General features: G+C 39.8%; 1 protein-coding gene across 1 annotated transcript; it reads left to right on the forward strand.

The window, feature by feature from the left end:
* Window positions 1-1,986: 1,986 nt before the first annotated feature.
* LOC139711241 (ankyrin repeat and SAM domain-containing protein 6-like) lies at window positions 1,987-12,537 on the forward strand. The gene is made up of 13 exons (XM_071623157.1): window positions 1,987-2,722; window positions 3,265-3,309; window positions 3,880-4,084; window positions 4,838-4,941; window positions 5,430-5,611; window positions 6,128-6,386; window positions 7,073-7,107; window positions 7,980-8,105; window positions 8,588-8,894; window positions 9,738-9,837; window positions 10,286-10,659; window positions 11,185-11,252; window positions 12,355-12,537. The coding sequence occupies exons 1-13, from the start codon at window positions 1,987-1,989 to the stop codon at window positions 12,535-12,537; spliced, it is 2,724 nt and encodes a 907-aa protein (XP_071479258.1).
* Window positions 12,538-21,145: the final 8,608 nt, after the last annotated feature.

The following is a 21,145-nucleotide window of genomic DNA, read 5'->3' on the forward strand; positions in this document are numbered from 1 at the left end:
TGTAAACTCTCACACACCTGTCAATGCCACTCCTCATCGCTGTTTTGGCCGTGCTTGTGTGTGTGGTGTACCTACGCTGTACCAGGGAGGTGTCACCTCCCTGGCTGTACATAACATACAAACGACTCGTGCAATGCAATCAATCAACAAACATGAGTTGGTCGAGCTTCCACGAGACCACACAGTCATGGAAATGGTAAGTGAAATTATCATATTCGTTGTCTTGTACTATCACTGTATTAAAACTCTTTTGTGGTTTCGTTCTTTACCACATTCTCCTGGCAGTGTCAAACGATTTTACGAAAGAATTATGGATGAGTAAAGTGCGGAAACCACGTTCGTCTATCGGCGAAATTGCTAGTCGCAGCGGTTGCTGTGGTGTGCACAGGCCGGTTCGGGCAGGCAGCAGGTACATGTATATAGGGGGTTGCAGCATAAAACAGTGCAGCAGTGCAGTGGGGATGCAGCTGTCTGTGCGACTGGACACTCGCACGGTTATCGTTTCTCCACGAGCAGCTCTCTGGTTCCTCCAATTGGGCTGCTGTGTACACTAGCATGTGCAAAAGTAGGTAAAGCAAATGTAAGATGTAGGTCTTGAACCTTGAACCCTGAACCTTGAAGTAGTAATCCCTTTCAGCAGTTTCTTGAAACTATCCCGGGATGGTAGAAGTGTGGTGCGTCAATGAGAGGTGACATGGTGAACAGGATGATTTTAAATGTCACTTGACAGTAGTGTATCTTATTCTTATGAAAGAGGGTGCACGACTGTGCAAGGAGGCGTCATGTGTGGAGACTATCCCAACCAAGAGCCGAGACCAGCCTTGAGGAAGATGTTGAAAACCTGTAGTCTCCATGTACAGACCGAGCAGCAGTTTTCTGCTCCTGCTCAAGAGAGTTTACCATTGTAGCTGTGTGTGGGTCCCAGGCCGGACAAGTGCGGTATAGGCTCTGGCCTTTACTTCTTGGTGCATGGTGATAATGTTCCGCGGAGAAGCCCTAATGTCTTGCTTGCTCTGTGTCTGATGTTCTGGCAATGTTTGTTCCAGCTCAAGTCATGAGTGATTGTCACTCCCAGGTACTTGTATTCCTGTGCCTTAGGTATAGGGTCACTGTGGAGATGATACTGGAAAACGGAGGGATTACGTTTCCGGGTGATAGACAGGACGGCACATTTCTTCACATTGAAGCTCATAAGCCAAGTGGAAGACCAGGTGGATAATTGCTGGAGGTCTTGTTGTAGTATGTGATGGTCTGAGATTGCATTTATTTCTCTGTAAATGACACAGTCATCAGCAAAGAGGCGGATATTTGACTGGATATTATCTTGTATGTCATTTATGAAGAGGAGAAAAAGGTCTAGAACGAATGTGAATTTTTTAAAGAAAAATATGGCATAGCCATAAAACTTTGTGACTGAACTTATGAAGTCAGAAAATTCACTTTTTCTGTGTACGCGCGAACACGTGGTCATGCTATTTTTTTTAATGATTCCAAGGAACAAGGTCATAAGGTTAATTAGGTGTTGACACTATTTTTTTCATAGTTAGAGTCTACTTGTTTTCTACTAAACACTTGTCATATCATGGCCAGATAAACGTTTCATACAATCTTTGTGAGTGTCTGTGGCATCTTATTAATGTGTCCAAAATGTACCGTGCATTCGAATTTATGGAATTGCTCATTAGATATTGATGAGAAATGGGAAGAGGTTGTAAATTTAATACCCTAGAATATGCAGTACACATCTGCAGGCCTATACCCACTTTTTAAGAAATATATTATGTCAGGGTAATCATAACAATCATCAAAGATAATGTACAATGATGTATCTAAATCAATGGCATCTCTTTACCCTCTCACCACCTGCATTTCTACAAATTTTCTTTCAGAGTATCTTCTCAGCTGCGCAACAATTTCACGATGACTGTGTCATCAATGCATCGTAAGGGAGGTTTGAAAAGAGCCGAGAGAGAAGAATGACTCATCATGGTGGATGGGGACTTCCACGATCTCCCTCGCCAGCTTCTAGTGGCCTGCGAGTGTGGCGACCTCGAGTCTGTTCAGCAGTTTTTGGATAGCGAGGACTCGGCCATCGAAGTGGACTGCGATGGAGGAGAGGGCTTCACCCCGTTGCAGGTTGCCTCAGCCAGCGGTCATGAGGGCATCGTTCGGCTGCTGCTCATGCGGGGGGCTGGGTTGGACACCCAGAACAGCTACGGCTGGACGGCCCTGATGCAGGCCACTTACAACGGACACCTGAGCATCACTGTACTGCTCCTGCAGAACAAAGCCAACCCCGCCATCAGGAACAAAATGGGTGCAACAGCACTGACTCTGGCTGCTTATCGGGGACATACAGACATCGTCAACATATTCCTAGATCTCCAAGGTCTAGACCTCAATGACCACAAAATGGACATATCTGGACAGAACTTGACATCCACCATTGCAGCCATTATGAGTGGCCGCCACACGATTTTGAGACAACTCCTGGATCGTGGGAGTGACCAGTTTTACCAAGATGCAGGAACAGGATGGACCTTGCTCATGGTGGCTGCACTGAGTGGTCATGTTGAAGCGGTCAAGTACTTAGTTGATAGCGGTTGCAATCCTGATTCCCTCAATCTCAACAACTGTACTGCACTAGATATTGCTGTGGTGTCGCGGAATAAGAAAGTGAAGGAATATCTTCAACGAAAGACCACTAACCGACCAAAAACAAGTGGGTATTATGCTATTATGTTGGGAATGTGCAATGCAAAGGAAAGCTTGTATGTTTCTGAAATTATGCTAGGTAGGCTTCTTTGTTATCACTTGTAGCTGGCAGAAAGTAACAACAAAAGATGGATATTTATTTGTTCTTATGGATTACGGACAGGTTTATGTGCCTCCAGAAGACAAGGTATAGTCCAGGCTTTGCATTGAAACTGAAAGAATGTCACAACTATCAAAGTAACCTTGATTATAATCTATATTTGATTTTATGAAGTCATCAATTTGATAGATCTATTAAACGCAATTCTGTTCATCATTACATATTCTGTGACAGAAACTTCATTGTCTCTTAATTGAATTCTGAAGAGTCCAAGTCAAAATGAATGATCACAGGGACATGAATTTGTATGTCACATGTGTTGAAGTGAAAAGAGAAACTTGGAATTTTACTATATATACTGTCATGAAAGCAATGTGAAACAGACTGAAAGATGTATGTTTTAATTTGAGAAGTAATCACCTGTCACTGAGTGTGTGTTTTTTCAACAGGTGATGACAATAGTGAACTGAGGATAATAGAGGCTACAGAACAAGGTAATGGTGTCATCTAGTGATCACTTACAGTACACCCAAACACATGCCCCATTCACGCCAAAATACATTGTAGATACATTGTATGTGAAAAATATACAAGCATATCACACAACTAGATGTTAATTCTTGTTGATAATCTAGTGACTATAGCTGCCCCAATTATGTTGTCATTATTCCTTTTAAAATCAGTATCACTCTGAGCATAACTTAATGCAAAGGATGTATAATTTTCCTCTGTTTGAATTCATATTTTAAAGGGAAATATAGTTTAGAAGTGTGTGCAAACTTCTTAAACATTTGTGTAGTAATGAAAATCACCTTGTACACATGGATGTGATAGTGACTGCAAGCACAATTACATGAAAACACATTGAACTTAAGATACCATAATGTTATCAGTTTTGTCTTGTGGTAATAAAACTATAATTGTAGTGTTTTTGTGATACTCTTTCTATCAAATCTTGCACTTGAGAACCAGGGAAGTTGTATGGAAAGACTGGGGGAATGTCAGAGTCTTTTAAGAGCAGAGTTTCACTGATTTGTTCTGATTTTGATGTGTACTGTGTTCAGGGGACATCAAGCTGGTACAGCGCATTCTAGATGAGGACCCAATGCAGAGCAACTGCACCTCTGTGGATGGGGCCACACCCCTGATGATCTCTGCCATGCTCGGGAGGAGGGATATCGCTGAGATGCTGGTCCAGCGAGGGGCAGACATCAATCGTCAGGACGTGAAGAGCGGCTGGACTGCTCTTATGCAAGCCACTTTCCATAGGTATGGGGGATTCTCCTAACTAACATTATCTTTTCAGAGTAAGATGCTTTACAAAACGAGAATAAAAAGAAAATAGGAGCCACATCAGCTCTTGTCCTTCCCAGTATGACATTTATTGTGCATTTCTTAGCAACCAATTTGAGGAAATTTGATTTTGACCAGTGTGTCAGAACGATTTATATTTTTGTCATTATCTTTGCTGATTTGGCAGGCTGTTTTTGATGCTGAGTATGGTCATGCCACTGCATGGTAATAATCTAACCTTCAGCTGTACAAATTTTGTTTATGTGACTGAAAGCATTTACAACACTTTCTTGCCTGAAAGAAATCAATTTTTATCATACCCTTTTGTGTAATGCAACTTGGTGTAATGATAGTGTCCAGCATGAGTTTGATGGGGGACAAATTTTAATTCACATGTTCATGGTATATCATTATTGTTCATTCATATGAGGTTTAACATGCTCGAAAGGAGCATATTAAAAGAGAATAGATACCTAGATGAAATCAATTAAATGAAACAGTGAAAAATATCTGCTCCTTTGATGTGCCAGTTTTTGTATAAAACATTTTTTCTCTCTCTCCCTTCAGAAACTTTTCCTGTGTGTGTGTTTTTTTTTAAAGATTTATGAAAGGAAATTAAAAAAACTATCATGATTGCTTTCTGTTGTCTGTGTGTGTGTGTGTGTGTGTGTGTGTGTGTCTGTATGTCTGTTTTTCTCACTCTCTGTCACTTTCACTCTGCTCTGACAGACGAAAAGATGTTGTCAAGTATTTGATCCAGGCAGGAGCAGAACTCAATGTCCAGGCAAAGGATGGATGTAAGGCCCTGGACTTGGCTCTGGTCATCGTTTCGGGTGAGTGGAGACATTTCACCCCCCATGATGCAATCATGAGTGCATAGTACCCAATGGGCATTTTTATGCTTTACAGTTAATTTCTATTATAGACTTGATATTACAAAAAAATTTATTTTATCTTTCCACACATTTCTTTCGAAATGTATCATTGTAAGACTATGGGTAGCACTACAAAAGAAAAAAAGTACCTGGTAGTTGCATTCTCCACCATTCTTTAATAGCGGTTTGGATGCAGGCATTAACTTGTATGAATTACATGGTATGCTGTATGCAGTGAACTTTGCTTTTTTTATGGGTAGCTCAAACTTCCAAGCCACTGACTACTTGGCAGCCTAAAATTCAGAAGACACCATTAGTGCACTCCATCTACAGATTACTGACAGACATCACGAAGAACAACAGTAATCTATAAAAAAAAACTACAGACATAGGCAATCGAGTGTTCCACCATCCATCCACCATCCATTCGTTAAAATTCTTCACAGATGAAACTGACAAAGTGGGGAATGAGCTGATTCGCCTCCTTGCCCCCGTCACCATGCCAACCACCAATGGACATCCAGGAGGACACACCAAGGACCCAACAAGTACACAGATGTGGTCAACCAGAACAGGGAGTGTTTCTCAAATGGAGGAACAGGATGCTGAAAAGAGGACAGGTCTGAAAGTAAGTAGAAAGACATTGTTCTTGAAACATTTTATTTACAAATTGAGATAACAGAAATATTAACCAAGTGGGAGGATCTTGCAACAAATCTGCATGATTTCAGTATTCTGGGTATAAGCTAGCATTGCTTTGGAAAATCTTCTTGATAAAATCCTGGCATCTTTAGGAAGGGCATTTTGGCTCTGGCTACATTTATCTGCTAGGTTTTGAAGTATTGACTTGATAACAAATCATTGACATTTTGGCATGTGTGGACCTCTATCTAACAAGGATCTAATTTTGCATATTTATGCATCTTTTGACACTAGACTTCCTTCACATGGCAATTAACATTTTGGACCAAACATTTTGCATAAACCAGACTAGGAACTTGCTATGCCAGGAATATCATAGAAATCGCTGAAAACCTTTCAACTTAATTGCAGATGTCTTCTGTAAAGTAAATGACAAGTATAATAGCTTGTCCATGACTAGGTGAACTGTCCATGTACAAATTTTGTATGTATGTTTGTGCAGGCTTGGTGGTCCCGTATGTCGAATCGATTCCGAAACCTCAAGTTGACCCGTACCCTTCGAGGGGGGTTCTCTACCACAAAGCTCACCCCCTTTGAGGATGAGAATGCCCGCCCGGATGAGACACTGAAGAGTATGGGGAGTAGCCCCCATATCAATGGGGAGGGGCTGCACCAGACACCCAGTCAGGAGGGTGTGGCCAAACCCCAGAGGAGAAAGTCCAAGGAAAGTTCAAGGGTCTCCTTCAGCAAGTCCAGCATTAGTAAGCTCTGGGATTTTTTGTTTTTGTTTTGTTACTTGAACGTATATGGACAGACCTTCCATTAATGAGTAGCAGTATTGACCCTCACTGATAATAGGAGATATAATACTCTATTTGAGATGGATTGATTTTATTTCATTACCATTCTTATAACCGTGATAGTCAAATTTCACCCATCTCAGACATGGGGTAAAATTATCCCATCATTAAGGACAAATCGTTAATTGTTTACATCGAGATTTTTTAACAGTTGTATAATCAGTATGATTAGATCGTCCTTTGCATTAATTGATGTCTTATTTGATACCACTGTTCCTGTAGTAGTTGCTGTTTTTGCACTTTGTACTTTGCATCTCTTACAGTTAAAAAGAAAGTGATCACTGATTCTTGAGTAGAATTACAGTTGTAGGGCAGTTTATGAAAGCTGCAATGGTGGATTTCATATAAAATGATTTTTGCATGTATACAATGTACATAGCAGTCAAAGCTTTCTGAAAACTACTGTATGTCTTCATGATTTGTTAAGTGAATATGAAATCCTCCTTCATTTGGAAATTGATTTTTGCTCATCGATATGCATGTAATACATGATATCTCTGCAATTGATATTTGGAATCTCCTGGATTTTGATGAATGAATATTGGCATTCATGTTAATATGTTAAAATGTCATTGTTTTCCATTCAGATAAAGATGTGCTAGTGGAAGCAGTGCAAACACTTGTAAGTACAAAGGCAATCATGTCTTTGAACAACAAGGTCAATTCTTGAATATCCAGTGTGTTTTTCGCTTGGAATTTGCATGCAATCATCATGCCCACTTTATGATGCATCTCTGCAATACATCTCATGGCATTACACCAAATTTAAGAAGGGGTGAACCCATTTTTTTTTTTAGCTTGTGTATATTTGTGCATATTCTTTGTTAACAAATGTCTTTGCCATTTATATTGTATTTTTGCTCACTGAAATCACGATTATGTTTGATGTATTTGTGGTGAATTTCCCTTCTGTGATTATATTTGTACAGTAATCTCTAGTAGACAATAATTTATATGTCAGTCGCTTCTTTTCAAATCATACTTCCTGTACTGCATGTTGCAAGGCATGTAATGGTAGAGTATGGCTTATTGCCTCTTCAATTCAAAGTTTATTCAACCAACTGAATGCAATTCATTTTTAATGGGATGGTATGGTATTGGCACAGATTATTTAGCTTTTAACTCTTTGCCAGATACTTAAAAACTACTTTATGAAATGTCAAAGAGCATACAATTCTAAGAGCAATTCCAAGGTTATTTGATGAAAATCGGTTTTGAAATGGCTGTGATATCCAGAAACGAAGTTAATAAAGTGATCCTATTAAAAGGTGGGTCCCATGTTTATTAGGATTGCTTTGTTTTGGAAATCTCAGCCATTTCAAAACCAATTTTCATCAAATTAACTTTGAATTCTTTGTAGAATTGTATGTGCTTTCATATTTCGTAAGAGGTTTCTCATTTTCTCAAAAATCCTCATCAAAAATGTTGGAAACCTGAAACTCCATCTCAACTGAAACTATACCATTCCTTTAATCTGTGTCTCTAAATCTCCAGGATGTACAATCTCCCCACTCCAAAGCCAGTGACAAATTACTGCCCGTGATACCACCATTTCTGCCACCACCCAGCTTCGACCTTCACAACGCTGATAAGTCGAGGAAGTCACATTCTAAGGGGAAGGTAAGGAAGTGACATTTTTTCGTAATTTATCAGATACCCGTATTTATGATCATGTCTATCTGTGATTATGTGTGTCTATTAACTTGCATATTTAAAGTTAGGTTTTTGATTGTTTGTTTTTTACTGTGCTTTTAGTCCATTTACCCTGTCAAGAGGAAGTGAAGATAATGGTAAGTCGTATCATTACATTTGTCATTGGGTAGTCATGCTCAGTCATGTTTTGACACAGTATCTTTAATTTTCAAGTGTGATTTAGATATTGTAGGAATTTAACAAAGATGAATCAGGATAGATCTTGAGACCTCAGGAATGCTGAAATGATACTAATATATGCTCTTTTCCTGCTAAGAAAAGAAAGATGATGGACTATCAGGGAAATCATTATGTGAAAAAAGTGTGTTATTGGACTCAGTAATAATGTTACACCACCGTATATTGCAGCACTCATGAAGAATCTTTGCATGTGTCACCCACAAATACAGGGTATGGGACCAGGTCGAACTCACAACTCTGTCACCAGCACCATGTCAAATAGCAATGCGCCACAGACACCAGGCACTCCCGGTACCACTGGCGCAAACCGCTTGCACCGCCCCATGTTCACCCGTCGCCCCGGCAGCACTGGTATCAGCCCCTCTAATTCGGCCCACTTTAGCACCACCATCAGCCCCAGCTCCTCTGGGGAGGCTTCGGCCCTCAGCAGGGGCCTGCTGTCTGCACGTAGGCACCCCCACTCTTCCACCTCATCACTGGTTGGCAGACTTCATGGCCATAGTGGTGGTAGTGGGGGTGGGTACAGATCTGGTAAGTGGGAGACATGGTTCTGAATTTGAAGTTAAAGGCTGTGAATTTTAGCTCGCTGCCCAGGCGATATCAACTGTTGGAAGAAATGCAATATGAATCTTATGACAACTCTTTAGTGTAACAATATTTGAACAATGGCAGTAGTAGAATGCTTTTGGTAAAAATACTTCTGCAAGTGAAAGGAGGGGAATGTAAAGGTTCAGTACGTTTGATTGTTATCTCTTCACTCTGAATAAGAGTGTCTCCCTGTATCATCAGCTGAACCAGAAGGGCGCTATGATGGTCTGAGATTTTAGAGTAGATAAAAATGAAACAATAAATTTTCATGAAATGAAAATTTTAATTAATCAAAAGTGGGTAGATTGATAAGCATTGTTCCAAATGCCAATTTGGTGAAGTAGCGCCCTTGTGGTTGTAGTTTTTGAACATTTTATGGAAAATGAAAATGATTTGAAATTGACACCATACTGTAGAGGAGATGGAGCTCTACAACATGATACCAATAGCTCAATACCCCCCCCCCCCCCCCCCCCCCCCCCCCATTGCGATAAAGCCCTTCTGGTTCTCAGCCAACGATAATGATGTAGTTAGTATATTCAAAACATGTCCATCATATGTCCATCATTCATTCAGAAGTGCTTCTTCTTCTTCATGTGGAAGCCACATGAAAAACCCAACATGCCCTTGATGCTATTAACCCGTTGAGGATGGACTGATTTTGCTACAACACACATTTCCCATAGACACCTGCCCGAGTTTACTCGGGACTCGTCCTCAGTGGGTTAAGAGATGATACTATTGTACTCTACCAGTTGTGTATCATTCCAGGGGAAGGTTATGGGATAGGAGGACACCTTGATGATCAGAATGGATTGGGAATGATGCGGAAACGGCATCCATCTGCATCATCTGTACCATCACTTGCACAGTAAGTGAAGTTTGTGAAATAGCATGAGAGTTGCTACTTGTCACTGTGTATCCCTGCCATGAGAACTGATTTAGATAATTGTGAAAAAAAAGTTGAGATCAAACATGAGTCAGAAAATCAAACATAAGTCTTTGAATTCTAGGTAGTGACTGGTTGATAAATGACTTGTGTTTGGTTTTCTGACTTATGCATCTTTTTATGCAAAGTGCCAAAGATACAAATTATTCAAATGAAACAATATATTCCAATTGTTAGTGTAAAGCTGGTAACTCTCTGTGCTCTCATATTTCATGGAGACATATATTTAAATGAAAAGAAGTAATATTGTTGTGAAAGATTTCTCATATGTAAACTTGATTTACCAGATAAATGGTAAAGGTATTCCTTGAGCTGCAGTTGCTTTATATTCATGGAGATTCCTTTGTTATCTTTTTTTTCCACCCCCAAGGATACCATCCTCACCGGTCTTGAGACAGGGGAGTAGGGCTGACTCCAGCGAAACCGTCCCAGAAAGGCGACACTCGGCAAACCTTAGCACCGTTAACTCTTCGACCCTCACCCGCCCCAAGATGCGCTCCCACAGTGGTGGCACGTCGAAGGGGAGCACCACCTCTAAGGGCAGCACCTCCTCCACACTCACCCCATCCCCGTCTCCCACCCCAATGGCCATGGGTAAGATGCGGGTGGGAGGGGGAGGCTCAAGCCATAGTAACCATAGCGATGGAGGAGGAGGAGGAGGAAGAGGAATGGGGATGCAGAGGGATGGTTTGGTCTCTGGGAGTGGGAAGATGAGTGCTGGTAGCAGCAGCATCAGTGAAGAAGGTGAGTAATACTGTAAAACAAGGAATATTTATAGTACACATGTAAATTTTGTGAATTTCGTGAGAGCCAAGATTCATGAAATTAAAATGCATGTGAAAGTTCTTGTCTACACTTTATGCATTGAATGCCAGTGGCAATTTTTGAAAAGGCCATTAGCTCCAATTCTCGAAAATTGTATGCAGCCAATATATCTTGCATTACAGTACTCATACAAATACTGTCATTATGGCCTTCCCCCCCCCCCCCCCCCCCTTTGCTATGGGGGGGGGGGGGGGGTGGGGGGAAGTGGTGAATAATGATTGTCTTGCTTGTGCATTGAAATACTTAGACTGAAATTGTGTACTTCAAACAAGGACAGCTAGTATGATTATACTGTTCATGTAATGGCTTTTGTTGTGGCATATGATAGTGGCATCTGTAAAAGTGTCAGTCTTAATGTATTCTGTTGATAATTATCTTCTTTATGCAAATTTAAATTGAACACCCATTTATATGTTTGTTTGGTGTGTTTATTTTTTTTTCCAGATGAGCTATCAAGTCTTTTGAAGAAACTCTCACTGGAGAAATATGCACCAATCTTTGAAGAACAAGAGGTAAGTGAAATAGATTCTCTTGTGTATACCTGTCAGTGTAATGGACATTTTTGCCAATGCTTCTCTCTTGACATTTAACTAAAAGTATGTAAATACATTGTATTACTTCAAGTAAATGAGTTCTTGTTAGGAACTAACAAATTAAACTGGTGCTGTCATTGTTTGTCTTTTACTACATATTCTTTATTTTTTGTGTGTGTGCATCAGTTCTGTTTGGGATATTCATGTTACAACACAGCTGATATTTCAAACTAAATTTGGTTGCCTCATAGTATTGACCATAGTTTACAATATGCTGTGTATGGGGTATATTTTGAAATGTTTTTATTTTTGGTGAATTTCACTGGTGAACTGATGTGTACAAATTTAACAATTTTGCAACAATATTGCCAGCCTCAACATAAATGCCGTGTATCATCTCCATTGTGGGAAAATTGGGACATTTTGTCCTGAAAAGGAATAATTGTTCGTTTCTCAATTTGTCACTGATTTGTGACTGAATTTAGTCACTTGCAAAATTATCTTACAAGTTTGCAGAAAATATCTGGCATATACAGTGCTAATTTAACGGATATGACAAACATGCAATAATGGACATTAACACAGACTGGAAATTTCATGTTGCATTCATTCCTTGTGGGCATTCATACAATATTACTATATTTGTACATGTTCATGTGATTCAGTTAGTTACATCAAGTCAATTACTGTAAAAGAGGAAATTTTCAAGCACAATATGAAACTAGCATGAAATGAAAACACCAAATTTTTTGCTTGCTGTATGAATTGCTTTTTATGTTTTGATTCTGCAGAATTAAAGACATGCAAATTTCCTCGTACTCGACAGATCATGACAAATTATAGCACAAAAATTTCTACTTTTGCAGCATGACTAGATGCAATTAAGCATAAGTAAGGTATCAGCCAATTAAAATTGACTCTTCAAAGACTTGATTGCATCTTCTTCTTTTTTATGCAACAGGGTGCTGGTAGTGAATAAGGGATAAAATGTTGCCGTTGTTGACTTGAGAAGTGGTATCATCATGTTATATCTCATCACTATCAGTGATATGCTATCCTTTGTTACCTGACCTGATTACAGGTTGACATGGAAGCCTTCTTGGCCTTGAATGACTCGGACCTCAAGGAGATGGGAATTCGTCACAAGGAGCCCAGGAGCCAGATCCTAACAGCCATCACACAAATTAACAGCGGCCGGACCAGTCAGGAGGGTCAGTACCAAAACTACTCCCCGTCCATGGCCAGGTTTGCCTTCCAGAGGTGACCAGTGTTTAGTCCAAGGTGCCTCCAAATCAACGGGTGTGTTATATGTAAAGCACACTAATGGTGTGGTACTCCCACCTTGCTGCCCTGTATCTTTGATAGTAAGGGGCCTCTACCAAAACTGATCCCAGTCTGCGGCCAGGTTCTCCTTCCAGAGGTGACCCGTATGCAGTCCAAGGTGCCTCCAAAGTAATGGCTCTGTGAGATGTGAAATGTAACCAATGGTATGGTACTTCCTCCTTACATGCCCTTTTTCTCAGTAGGGGGCCTTTACCAGAACTACTCCCCTTCCATACCCAGGTTTGCCCCCCAGTGGTGATCAGTCCAGTGTGCCTCCAAATCAACGACTGTGATAGACGTGAAGTGCACCAATGATATGGTACTTTCACCTTAGGTTCACCGTATCTTAGTTGGGGGCCTTTACCAGAACCACTCCCTGTTCCTTGACTGTGTTTGTCTTCCAGAGGTGACCAGTACCAGTACATGTATGTAGTCCAAGGTGCCTCCAAATTAATGGCTGTGTTAGGTGTGAAGAGCAGCAATGGTGTGGAACTTCCACCATACGGGTGCCCTGTATCCTCGTAGGTGGCCTTTACCAGAATTATTCCCTGTCAGTGTCCAGTTTTGTCTTCCAGAAGTGATCTGTATGTAGTCCAAGGTTCCTCTATAAAATCAAAACCTATACTAGGTGTGTTCTGTGTCCATTTACTGCAAGGATCCCTTTCAAAAGATGAATGCATGTATATCAAAATGCCTGAAAGTGATGGCCAGGTTTCCCAGTTAGACGTGACTTGTATATCACCTGAAGTGCCTCTGCAAACCTAAACCTGTTTCAGATGTGATTTGCCTCCATTGTCATGTTACGCTATCATAAAAGCCCTCTTCACATCAACATACTGTAAAACACAATAGGTTCGCAGCATGATTTTTTTTTTTTTTTTTTCAAAATTCGAGCCAACAACATTTTTCAAGGCATTTGAAATTTTTGCAAATTGCCACTAGCAAGAACTTTTGAGTGCAGTTCAATTTCCCGAATCTTGGCTCTCGCAAATTCACGAAATTAAAATGCATGTGAACATTCCTTGTTTTACAGTACCTCACTATCATGGCCAGGTATGGGTTGTAACATGCAATTCTATTTGGTGTTCACTTTGACTTGCATAAATAGAGTAGGAGTTGTAGTGTTAAAAGACAGTGGACCAAAATGAGGAATTTCTTATTGTTGTGCACAAACCAGTATTACATATGTGGCTGCGACCATTATCGCTCTTAATGTCAGCTATTTTGGTGGGAGAAACTTAGAAAAGAGCTCAACTACATGTACATTTTGAATGCCAATGGAGAGGTTTGTTGAATTTGACTGATACTTTGATAGTTTATGGCAAAGAACAATGCCTTTACAGGAAACCAGGAAATTCAAAACATGTTTACATTGGATGATAATCCGTACTCCAAGCGCTTGGGAGAGAAGACTTTAATAACAGTCTTCCCTTTTCCATAAGGTAAGCTTTACCTTTCAGGTTATTTCATTGTTGGGTAAAAGATTCTTATTACACAGTGTAATGACAACTCATTCCTGTATATGCATATATGAAACTTAATACATTACACCTTGATGGAATGGACTTTATTTGAAAAACCTTGATATTACTTTCAGTATTATGCAAGATATTTTAACTTTGATACATTGTAAGATTACTTTTGTTCAGTAGAATGGCTGATGTAAGAAGGTGCTCTTAAGATTAATGCAAGTATGATGATATATTTCAGTTGATAACTACCAGGAATGTTTTCTCTCTTTGTGCCTTTGATTGGGTTTGTGAGAATAGAATGTGTAAAGGGTCATTTTGACATCTTCCAACAGGACAATCACATGCTTTGATATTGTACAGTATTGTAGGTAGCTTTTATACTATTTATTTATACAATATTTACTTGTCTTTAAGAATGATTCGCATGTATGACACATCATGTGATGTGAAAGGATTATTTTTACAGATGTGGTAAGCTGTGCCAACTAATACACTGAAAATGTATTTTTTTAACATAGTCAAACTGTTATCACTATTAAATAGGACAGTTATCTGGAATTCATTGCTTTTTCATTCAAGTGTATGTATCTGACTGATGAAGTTGGTTAGATATGAAATCTGATTGTACTCTAGTTGCCCTTTAACCCTAAAAAGACTGGGCTATTTTGGTAGCTCGAAAGACTGGGGGGGGGGGGGGCTAAAGGGCCCCCCTTAAGATCTCGGCCGTGGATCGCGATCGCCGCGGAAATTTGCACAATGGTAGTGTGCGATGTAATCTACAAGATGGTATATTCAAATTTTCCAAAATAGCCTTTTTTTATTTCATTTTGATTAATTATGCTAATTTATGCGAGAAATCAGACTCTTTGATCTAAATCAGTAAATAAAGCTCCAAAAGTGCTCATTTGTGGTGTAATTATTCTTTGTGGCATTCTTAGCAAATGTACTTGAAAAAAAAATCGGTATCAAAATTAATTTCTTATTTATTTTATTGTTTCATGAATTTCTTATGTATTTCTTTGTTTTTTCGACCTTTTGTTTTTGCAGGGTTTTTTAACAAAATTTGTGGCAGACACTTTTTGAAGCATGATACTCCTAAAACAAATTAATTTTAGCCATTGAGAGTAAAAATAAGCGTATTTATATAAACCATGTGAAAAAACTCAATTTGCATTGACTTTGTACACAAAATCACATTTTTGAGCCATTTTCGGCCTCACGTGCATGTACAAAAAGTTATGTAACTTCAGAACCATACCCCCGGGCGTCACAAATTTGGTGTCAAAATGTGCGGGAAACTCGAAAGAAAAAAGCCATAGAGCATCGCGGCAAGAGCATTGCGTGTTGCAGAGTAATCGCGCGAAATGTCGAGGGGGGGCCTTTTATGCCCCCCCCCCCCAGTCTTTTTAGGGTTAAGGGGTACAGGGACAAGAGCTCTGTTAAGTCCATAAATTCAACTTACTTCAACTTTACAACCTGTCTGTTATATTGTACCATAGAGCCACACTAGCTCCACGATCGTACTATTGCATATGGCATTCCAATGTGAAACAAAAATAGGTGGAGTGTCTTTGATTTAATCTGTCATGTTTTTGGAAAATTTTGCTGCAGAAATTTTCATCTTGTCATTATTTAGATTGACAACTCTGAATTTTACAGCATATCTTATACAGGTGACTCCCATTATAATGACTCCCATTATAACAAAGTTTTAGGGACTTTTGTTTTGTTATAATGTCAAAATTTCATTATAACTGAACAATAAAGTATAATATTATATTGAAGATGTATAGAAAACAATTTTTGGACCTGAATTTTCACTTTGTCGTAACAAGAATTTTGTTATAGACATGTTCATTGTAATGGGAGTGCACTGTAAAGAGAAGGATTACAGTAACCAGATACATTCATTGAATCTGCATGAAAACCAGACCGAACTTAATTTAAGAATCATGTATAAAGTATGAAGTAACAGGGGCGTCACCAGCTTTTTTTCAAGGGGGGTGCGTTATATGACCCTAATGTAACGAGATTTTTTTTTTTTGACAGATATTTGGAATACAGGAAGCTCTCAATCCCTAGACTTTTACTGTTGTTGAGGGAAACCAAGCGGGGAAAGGGCACCGGCGTAGCTAGGATTTCATCTTTTACAGTAAAAAAAAAAAACTACCATTTGGAGCTATATTTTTTCGCTGTGGAAATAAAGGGGGGAGGGCGCACCGGGCGCAGCTGCCGGCAATTACTGGCAGCAACATCAGGAGAAAGGCGTAACAATTTAATGCGAGCGAGCTTGAATATTTTGACATTTTACAGTTAAAAAAAAAAAAACAACCTGCCGCTTGTTGCTATATTTTTTCGCTTTGCAAATAAAGGCAGGGGGCGCACCGGGCGGAACTGCTGGCAATTACTGGCAGCAACATCAGGTGAATTGCATAACGATTAAATGCGAGCGAGCTTGAAAATTTTACATTTTACAGTCCAAAAACTGCCGTTCTTAGCCATACTTTTTCGCTTTGGAAATTAAGGGAGGGGGCGCACCGGGCGGAACTGCTGGCAATTACTGGCAGCAACATCAGGTGAATTGCATAACGATTAAATGCGAGCGAGCTTGAAAATTTTACATTTTACAGTCCAAAAGCTGCCGTTCTTAGCCATATTTTTTCGCTTTGGAAATTAAGGGGGGAGCGCATGCCACCGAGCGCAACTGCTGGCAATTACTGGCAGCAACATCCGGTGAATTGCATAACGATTCAATGCGAGCGAGCGAAGAGAGCGAGCTTGAAATTTTGACATTTTACAGTAGAAAAACTGCCGTTTGTAGAAATATTTTATCTCTCTGGAAATTAAGGGGGTGGGGGTGCGCCGGGCGCAACTGCAGACAATATACTGGCAGTAACATCAGGGGAATTGCATAAAGATTAAATGCGAGCGAGGGAAGAGAGCGAGCTTGAAAATTTTGACATTTCACAGTAGAAAAACTGCCGTTTGTAGCTACATTTTTTCGCTTTGGAAATTAACTATGATTAAGGGGGGGGGGGGGGGGGCGCACCGGGCGCAACTGCAGACAATTACTGGCAGTAACATCAGGGGAATTGCATAAAGATTAAATGCGATCGAGCGAAGAGAGCGAGCTTGAAAATTTTGCATTTTACAGTCCAAAAACTGCCGTTCTTAGCCATATTTTTTACGCTTTGGAAATTAAGGGAGGGGGCGCACCGGGCGGAACTGCTGGCAATTACTGGCAGCAACATCAGGTGAATTGCATAACGATTAAATGCGAGCGAGCTTAAATATATTACATTTTACAGTCCAAAAACTGCCGTTCTTAGCCATATTTTTTCGCTTTGAAATTTAAGGGGGGGGGGGGGGGGGGCGCATGCCACCGGGCGCAACTGCTGGCAATTATACTGGCACTGGCAACAACATCAGGGGAATTGCATAACGATTCAATGCGAGCGAGCGAAGAGAGCGAGCTTGAAAATTTTGACATTTTACAGTAGAAAAAACTGCCGTTTGTAGAAATACTTTTTCGCTTTGGAAATTAAGGGGGGGGGGGCGCACCGGGCTCAACTGCAGACAATTACTGGCAGTAACATCAGGGGGATTGCGTAAAGATTAAATGCGAGCGAGCGAAGAGAGCGAGCTTGAAAATTTTACATTTTACAGTCCAAAAACTGCCGTTCTTAGCCATATTTTTTTACGCTTTGGAAATTAAGGGAGGGGGCGCACCGGGCGGAACTGCTGGCAATTACTGGCAGCAACATCAGGTGAATTGCATAACGATTAAATGCGAGCGAGCTTGAAAATTTTACATTTTACAGTCCAAAAACTGCCGTTCTTAGCCATATTTTTTCGCTTTGGAAATTAAGGGGGTGGAGTGCATGCCACCGGGCGCAACTGCTGGCAATTACTGGCAGCAACATCAGGTGAATTGCATAACGATTCAATGCGAGCGAGCGAAGAGAGCGAGCTTGAAAATTTTGACATTTTACAGTAGAAAAACTGCCGTTTGTAGCTATATTTTTTCGCTTTGGAAATGAAGGGGGGGGGGGGCGCACCTGGCGCAACTGCAGACAATTACTGGCAGTAACATATCAGGGGAATTGCATAAAGATTAAATGCGAGCGAGCTTGAAAATTTTACATTTTACAGTCCAAAAACTGCCGTTCTTAGCCATACTTTTTCGCTTTGGAAATGAAGGGAGGGGGCGCACCGGGCGGAACTGCTGGCAATTACTGGCAGCAACATCAGGTGAATTGCATAACGATTAAATGCGAGCGAGCTTGAAAATTTTACATTTTACAGTCCAAAAACTGCCGTTCTTAGCCATACTTTTTCGCTTTGGAAATTAAGGGAGGGGGCGCACCGGGCGGAACTGCTGGCAATTAGTGGCAGCAACATCAGGTGAATTGCATAACGATTAAATGCGAGCGAGCTTGAAAATTTTGACATTTTACAGTCCCAAAACTGCCGTTTGATGCTATATCTTTTTTTGCTTTCGAAATTGAGGGGGCGCACTGGGCATGCTGGGCGCAATTGCTGGCAATTACTGGCAGCAATATTATGAGAATTTAGATGCGAGCGAGCTTGAAAATTGTGACATTTTACAGTCCCAAAACTGCCGTTTGTAGCTATATTTTTTGCAGTAAGGGGGGGGGGGGGGGCGCACCGGGCGGAACTGCCGGCAATTACTGGCAGCAACTTCAGGAGAATGGCATTACGACTAAATGCCAGCGAGCGAGCTTGAAAATTTTGACATTTTTACAGTCCAAAAACTGCCGTTTGTAGCTATTCTTTTTCGCTTTGGAAATTAAGAGGGGGCGGGGGGGGGGGGGGACGCCCGGTGCGCCCCTCTGGTAGTCAAGGGTGTCGGTTTATGTTCATGACTGGGGGAGGTATGACCAGCGAGGTGGCGTCGAAGTGACCAAGTATGGGAAGGATGTCCAAAATCTATGTATATAGTCAACACTGTATAGAATACACTTGCACTAGTAGATAATTATGTATAAAATCAGTGCTGCCAGAACCAGGGATGCGAATTGCTTTTTTTTTTTTTTTTTTTGTCCTTGATGCAAAATTTCAAAAAAAAATAAATAAATAGATAAAAAATAATAATCATTTAGTGTCCGGCGTTGAGGTCGCTCGCAGACTGAAGTGTTTTTTTTTTTTCTTCTTCCTTTTTTTTTTTTTTTTTTTTTTTTTTTTTTTTTTAAGGGTCTGAAGGGGGGTGCGTTCGCACCCAACGCACCCCCCCTGGTGACGCCCATGAGTAAGTAATCTTGAGGTTTTTTAAATTCTGAGATGGAAAATAAGTAATTACCCAAATGAACAACATAGGCTCAACTGAAAGATATGGTACTCACATTATCAGAATAGTAAAAAATGTCTCAAAAAGATTCAGCACTAAACAGCAGAATGTGGTTTCTAGAACTTCATGGGTTGATAGGAAATTCAATGTTCATAAATTAAACGTTCATTGAACTAATGTATTTGTAATGTTGTTGCCCATGTTGGAGTGTGATAATCGGATCACTTTATAATTCATCACTTTCAGATAATGTTGAAAAGATTGGACAAAGTTGAAACTGATAGCATGTTTGGTGACAGTATTGTTGACATTGTTGGTCGAAAGCTGTAATGATGGATCCAAAGATAGTTTTCTTTTCTTTTTTTGTGATGATGTTTCCAAATATAGCCCCTTGGAATTATCTGCATCAGACACAAAGCTATGAAAAAATGTTTTACAAGCCCTCTAAACGATGTCATATAAAGTTTTGCTTGTAAAACCTGTAATCACTGACATATTTGTGTGTGTTATCATTGCATTAGACATCAGTACTGCTAAAGTTGTATTGTATTCTTACCTTTCTTTCACATTTGGCACAAAAGAGAAGTCTGGCTGAAGAAAATAAAGTACATGCTAAACTGTACCGAGAGACAATGCTTCAAGTTATGGAAATGTGTCTTATTTAATGTGTGCTTGTTCCAATAGTTTGTCAATGTGTTAACTACACTGTAGCATGCTATAGTGCTATTGCTTAATGTTATATTGATGCTCTCAGATAAGCATTGTGAGTTCTTTAGTAATCATCATTGTAGATCAGACATGGTATCTGCAAATGCATGTAGATCATTTTTCAGTACGGGGTAAGCATGAAAAAAAAAATGATATACAGGTGAGCCCCTTCTTCCCTTAAAATAGAAGAAGAGGAAAAGGAAAACACATATACAACGAAGGGTTAGATTTCTCTCGTCTATTTATTATTCATATCTTTATTTGTTTCACTCAATATAAAATACTTCAATTTACATGTCAATAAAGAAAATAAACTGTCAGGAACACATTTACCAAGCGTCAATGCTACTGAACCAAATCTCATTTCTATTGGCACTTTATCTGTATGACATATACATGTAATACTATCGGAAGAAGACGTCCTTCAGTTCAATCACGAACAAAGCTCAAGAACTATCTTATATTCTCTCGAGCTTCAACAGATTACTAACTCCCATCCCCTTTTTTTACTCAACAGCACAGCTATATCATCTCTAGATTACATGGTTTCAATCCCAATTTCTTTACGTACGGTAATGCTAAATTGTAAAGTGATTGATATTCAATCACTGAAAACGCCTCATGTCCTACATAATCATACTTTCGTAACAAATGTACCGATGTTGCAAGGACCCAAATGGAATAAATTGTGCATAATATCGAAGTGATAAATATTGGCATGAAACATCCATGCTCTCCGAGCTGTGATAATTCTATGTCAGCGTCTCCTTCACATTGCTATGAGAAATCAGTATGTTTCATAGGTTGTCTGTCCGTCCGTCCAATTATTTTGTTCTCTTCAGCCATCAAATTTCAAATGCGTTTGTTACTCTACTACGGAAACAAAAACCTTATTGTCCATTGTTAGATATTAGTCTATTTCTTTATAGCGAAACAAGTAAGGTTGCACATTGTTCTATTTAAACACTATTTTCTGTGTATTTTATAGTATATTTGTAATTCATTTATAAATATGCAGACGTCAGCTCGTCAGGATATCTTCGATGCCATGTAGCCAAGTT

The sequence above is a fragment of the Diadema antillarum genome, unplaced genomic scaffold (assembly GCF_040938485.1).
Source record: "Diadema antillarum isolate AM-2024a unplaced genomic scaffold, OU_Dant_1.0 seq00001629_RagTag, whole genome shotgun sequence".
Taxonomy (NCBI): Eukaryota; Metazoa; Echinodermata; class Echinoidea; order Diadematoida; family Diadematidae; genus Diadema; species Diadema antillarum.

Excerpts from the sequence above, each read along its gene's own strand:
- LOC139711241 (XM_071623157.1), top strand. The coding sequence starts at position 1,987 with ATGGTGGATGGGGACTTCCACGATCTCCCTCGCCAGCTTCTAGTGGCC. Across the intron at positions 4,085-4,837 it reads ATGCAAGCCACTTTCCATAG|ACGAAAAGATGTTGTCAAGT; the intron begins GTATGGGGGATT and ends CTGCTCTGACAG. Across the intron at positions 8,106-8,587 it reads AGTCACATTCTAAGGGGAAG|GGTATGGGACCAGGTCGAAC; the intron begins GTAAGGAAGTGA and ends CCACAAATACAG.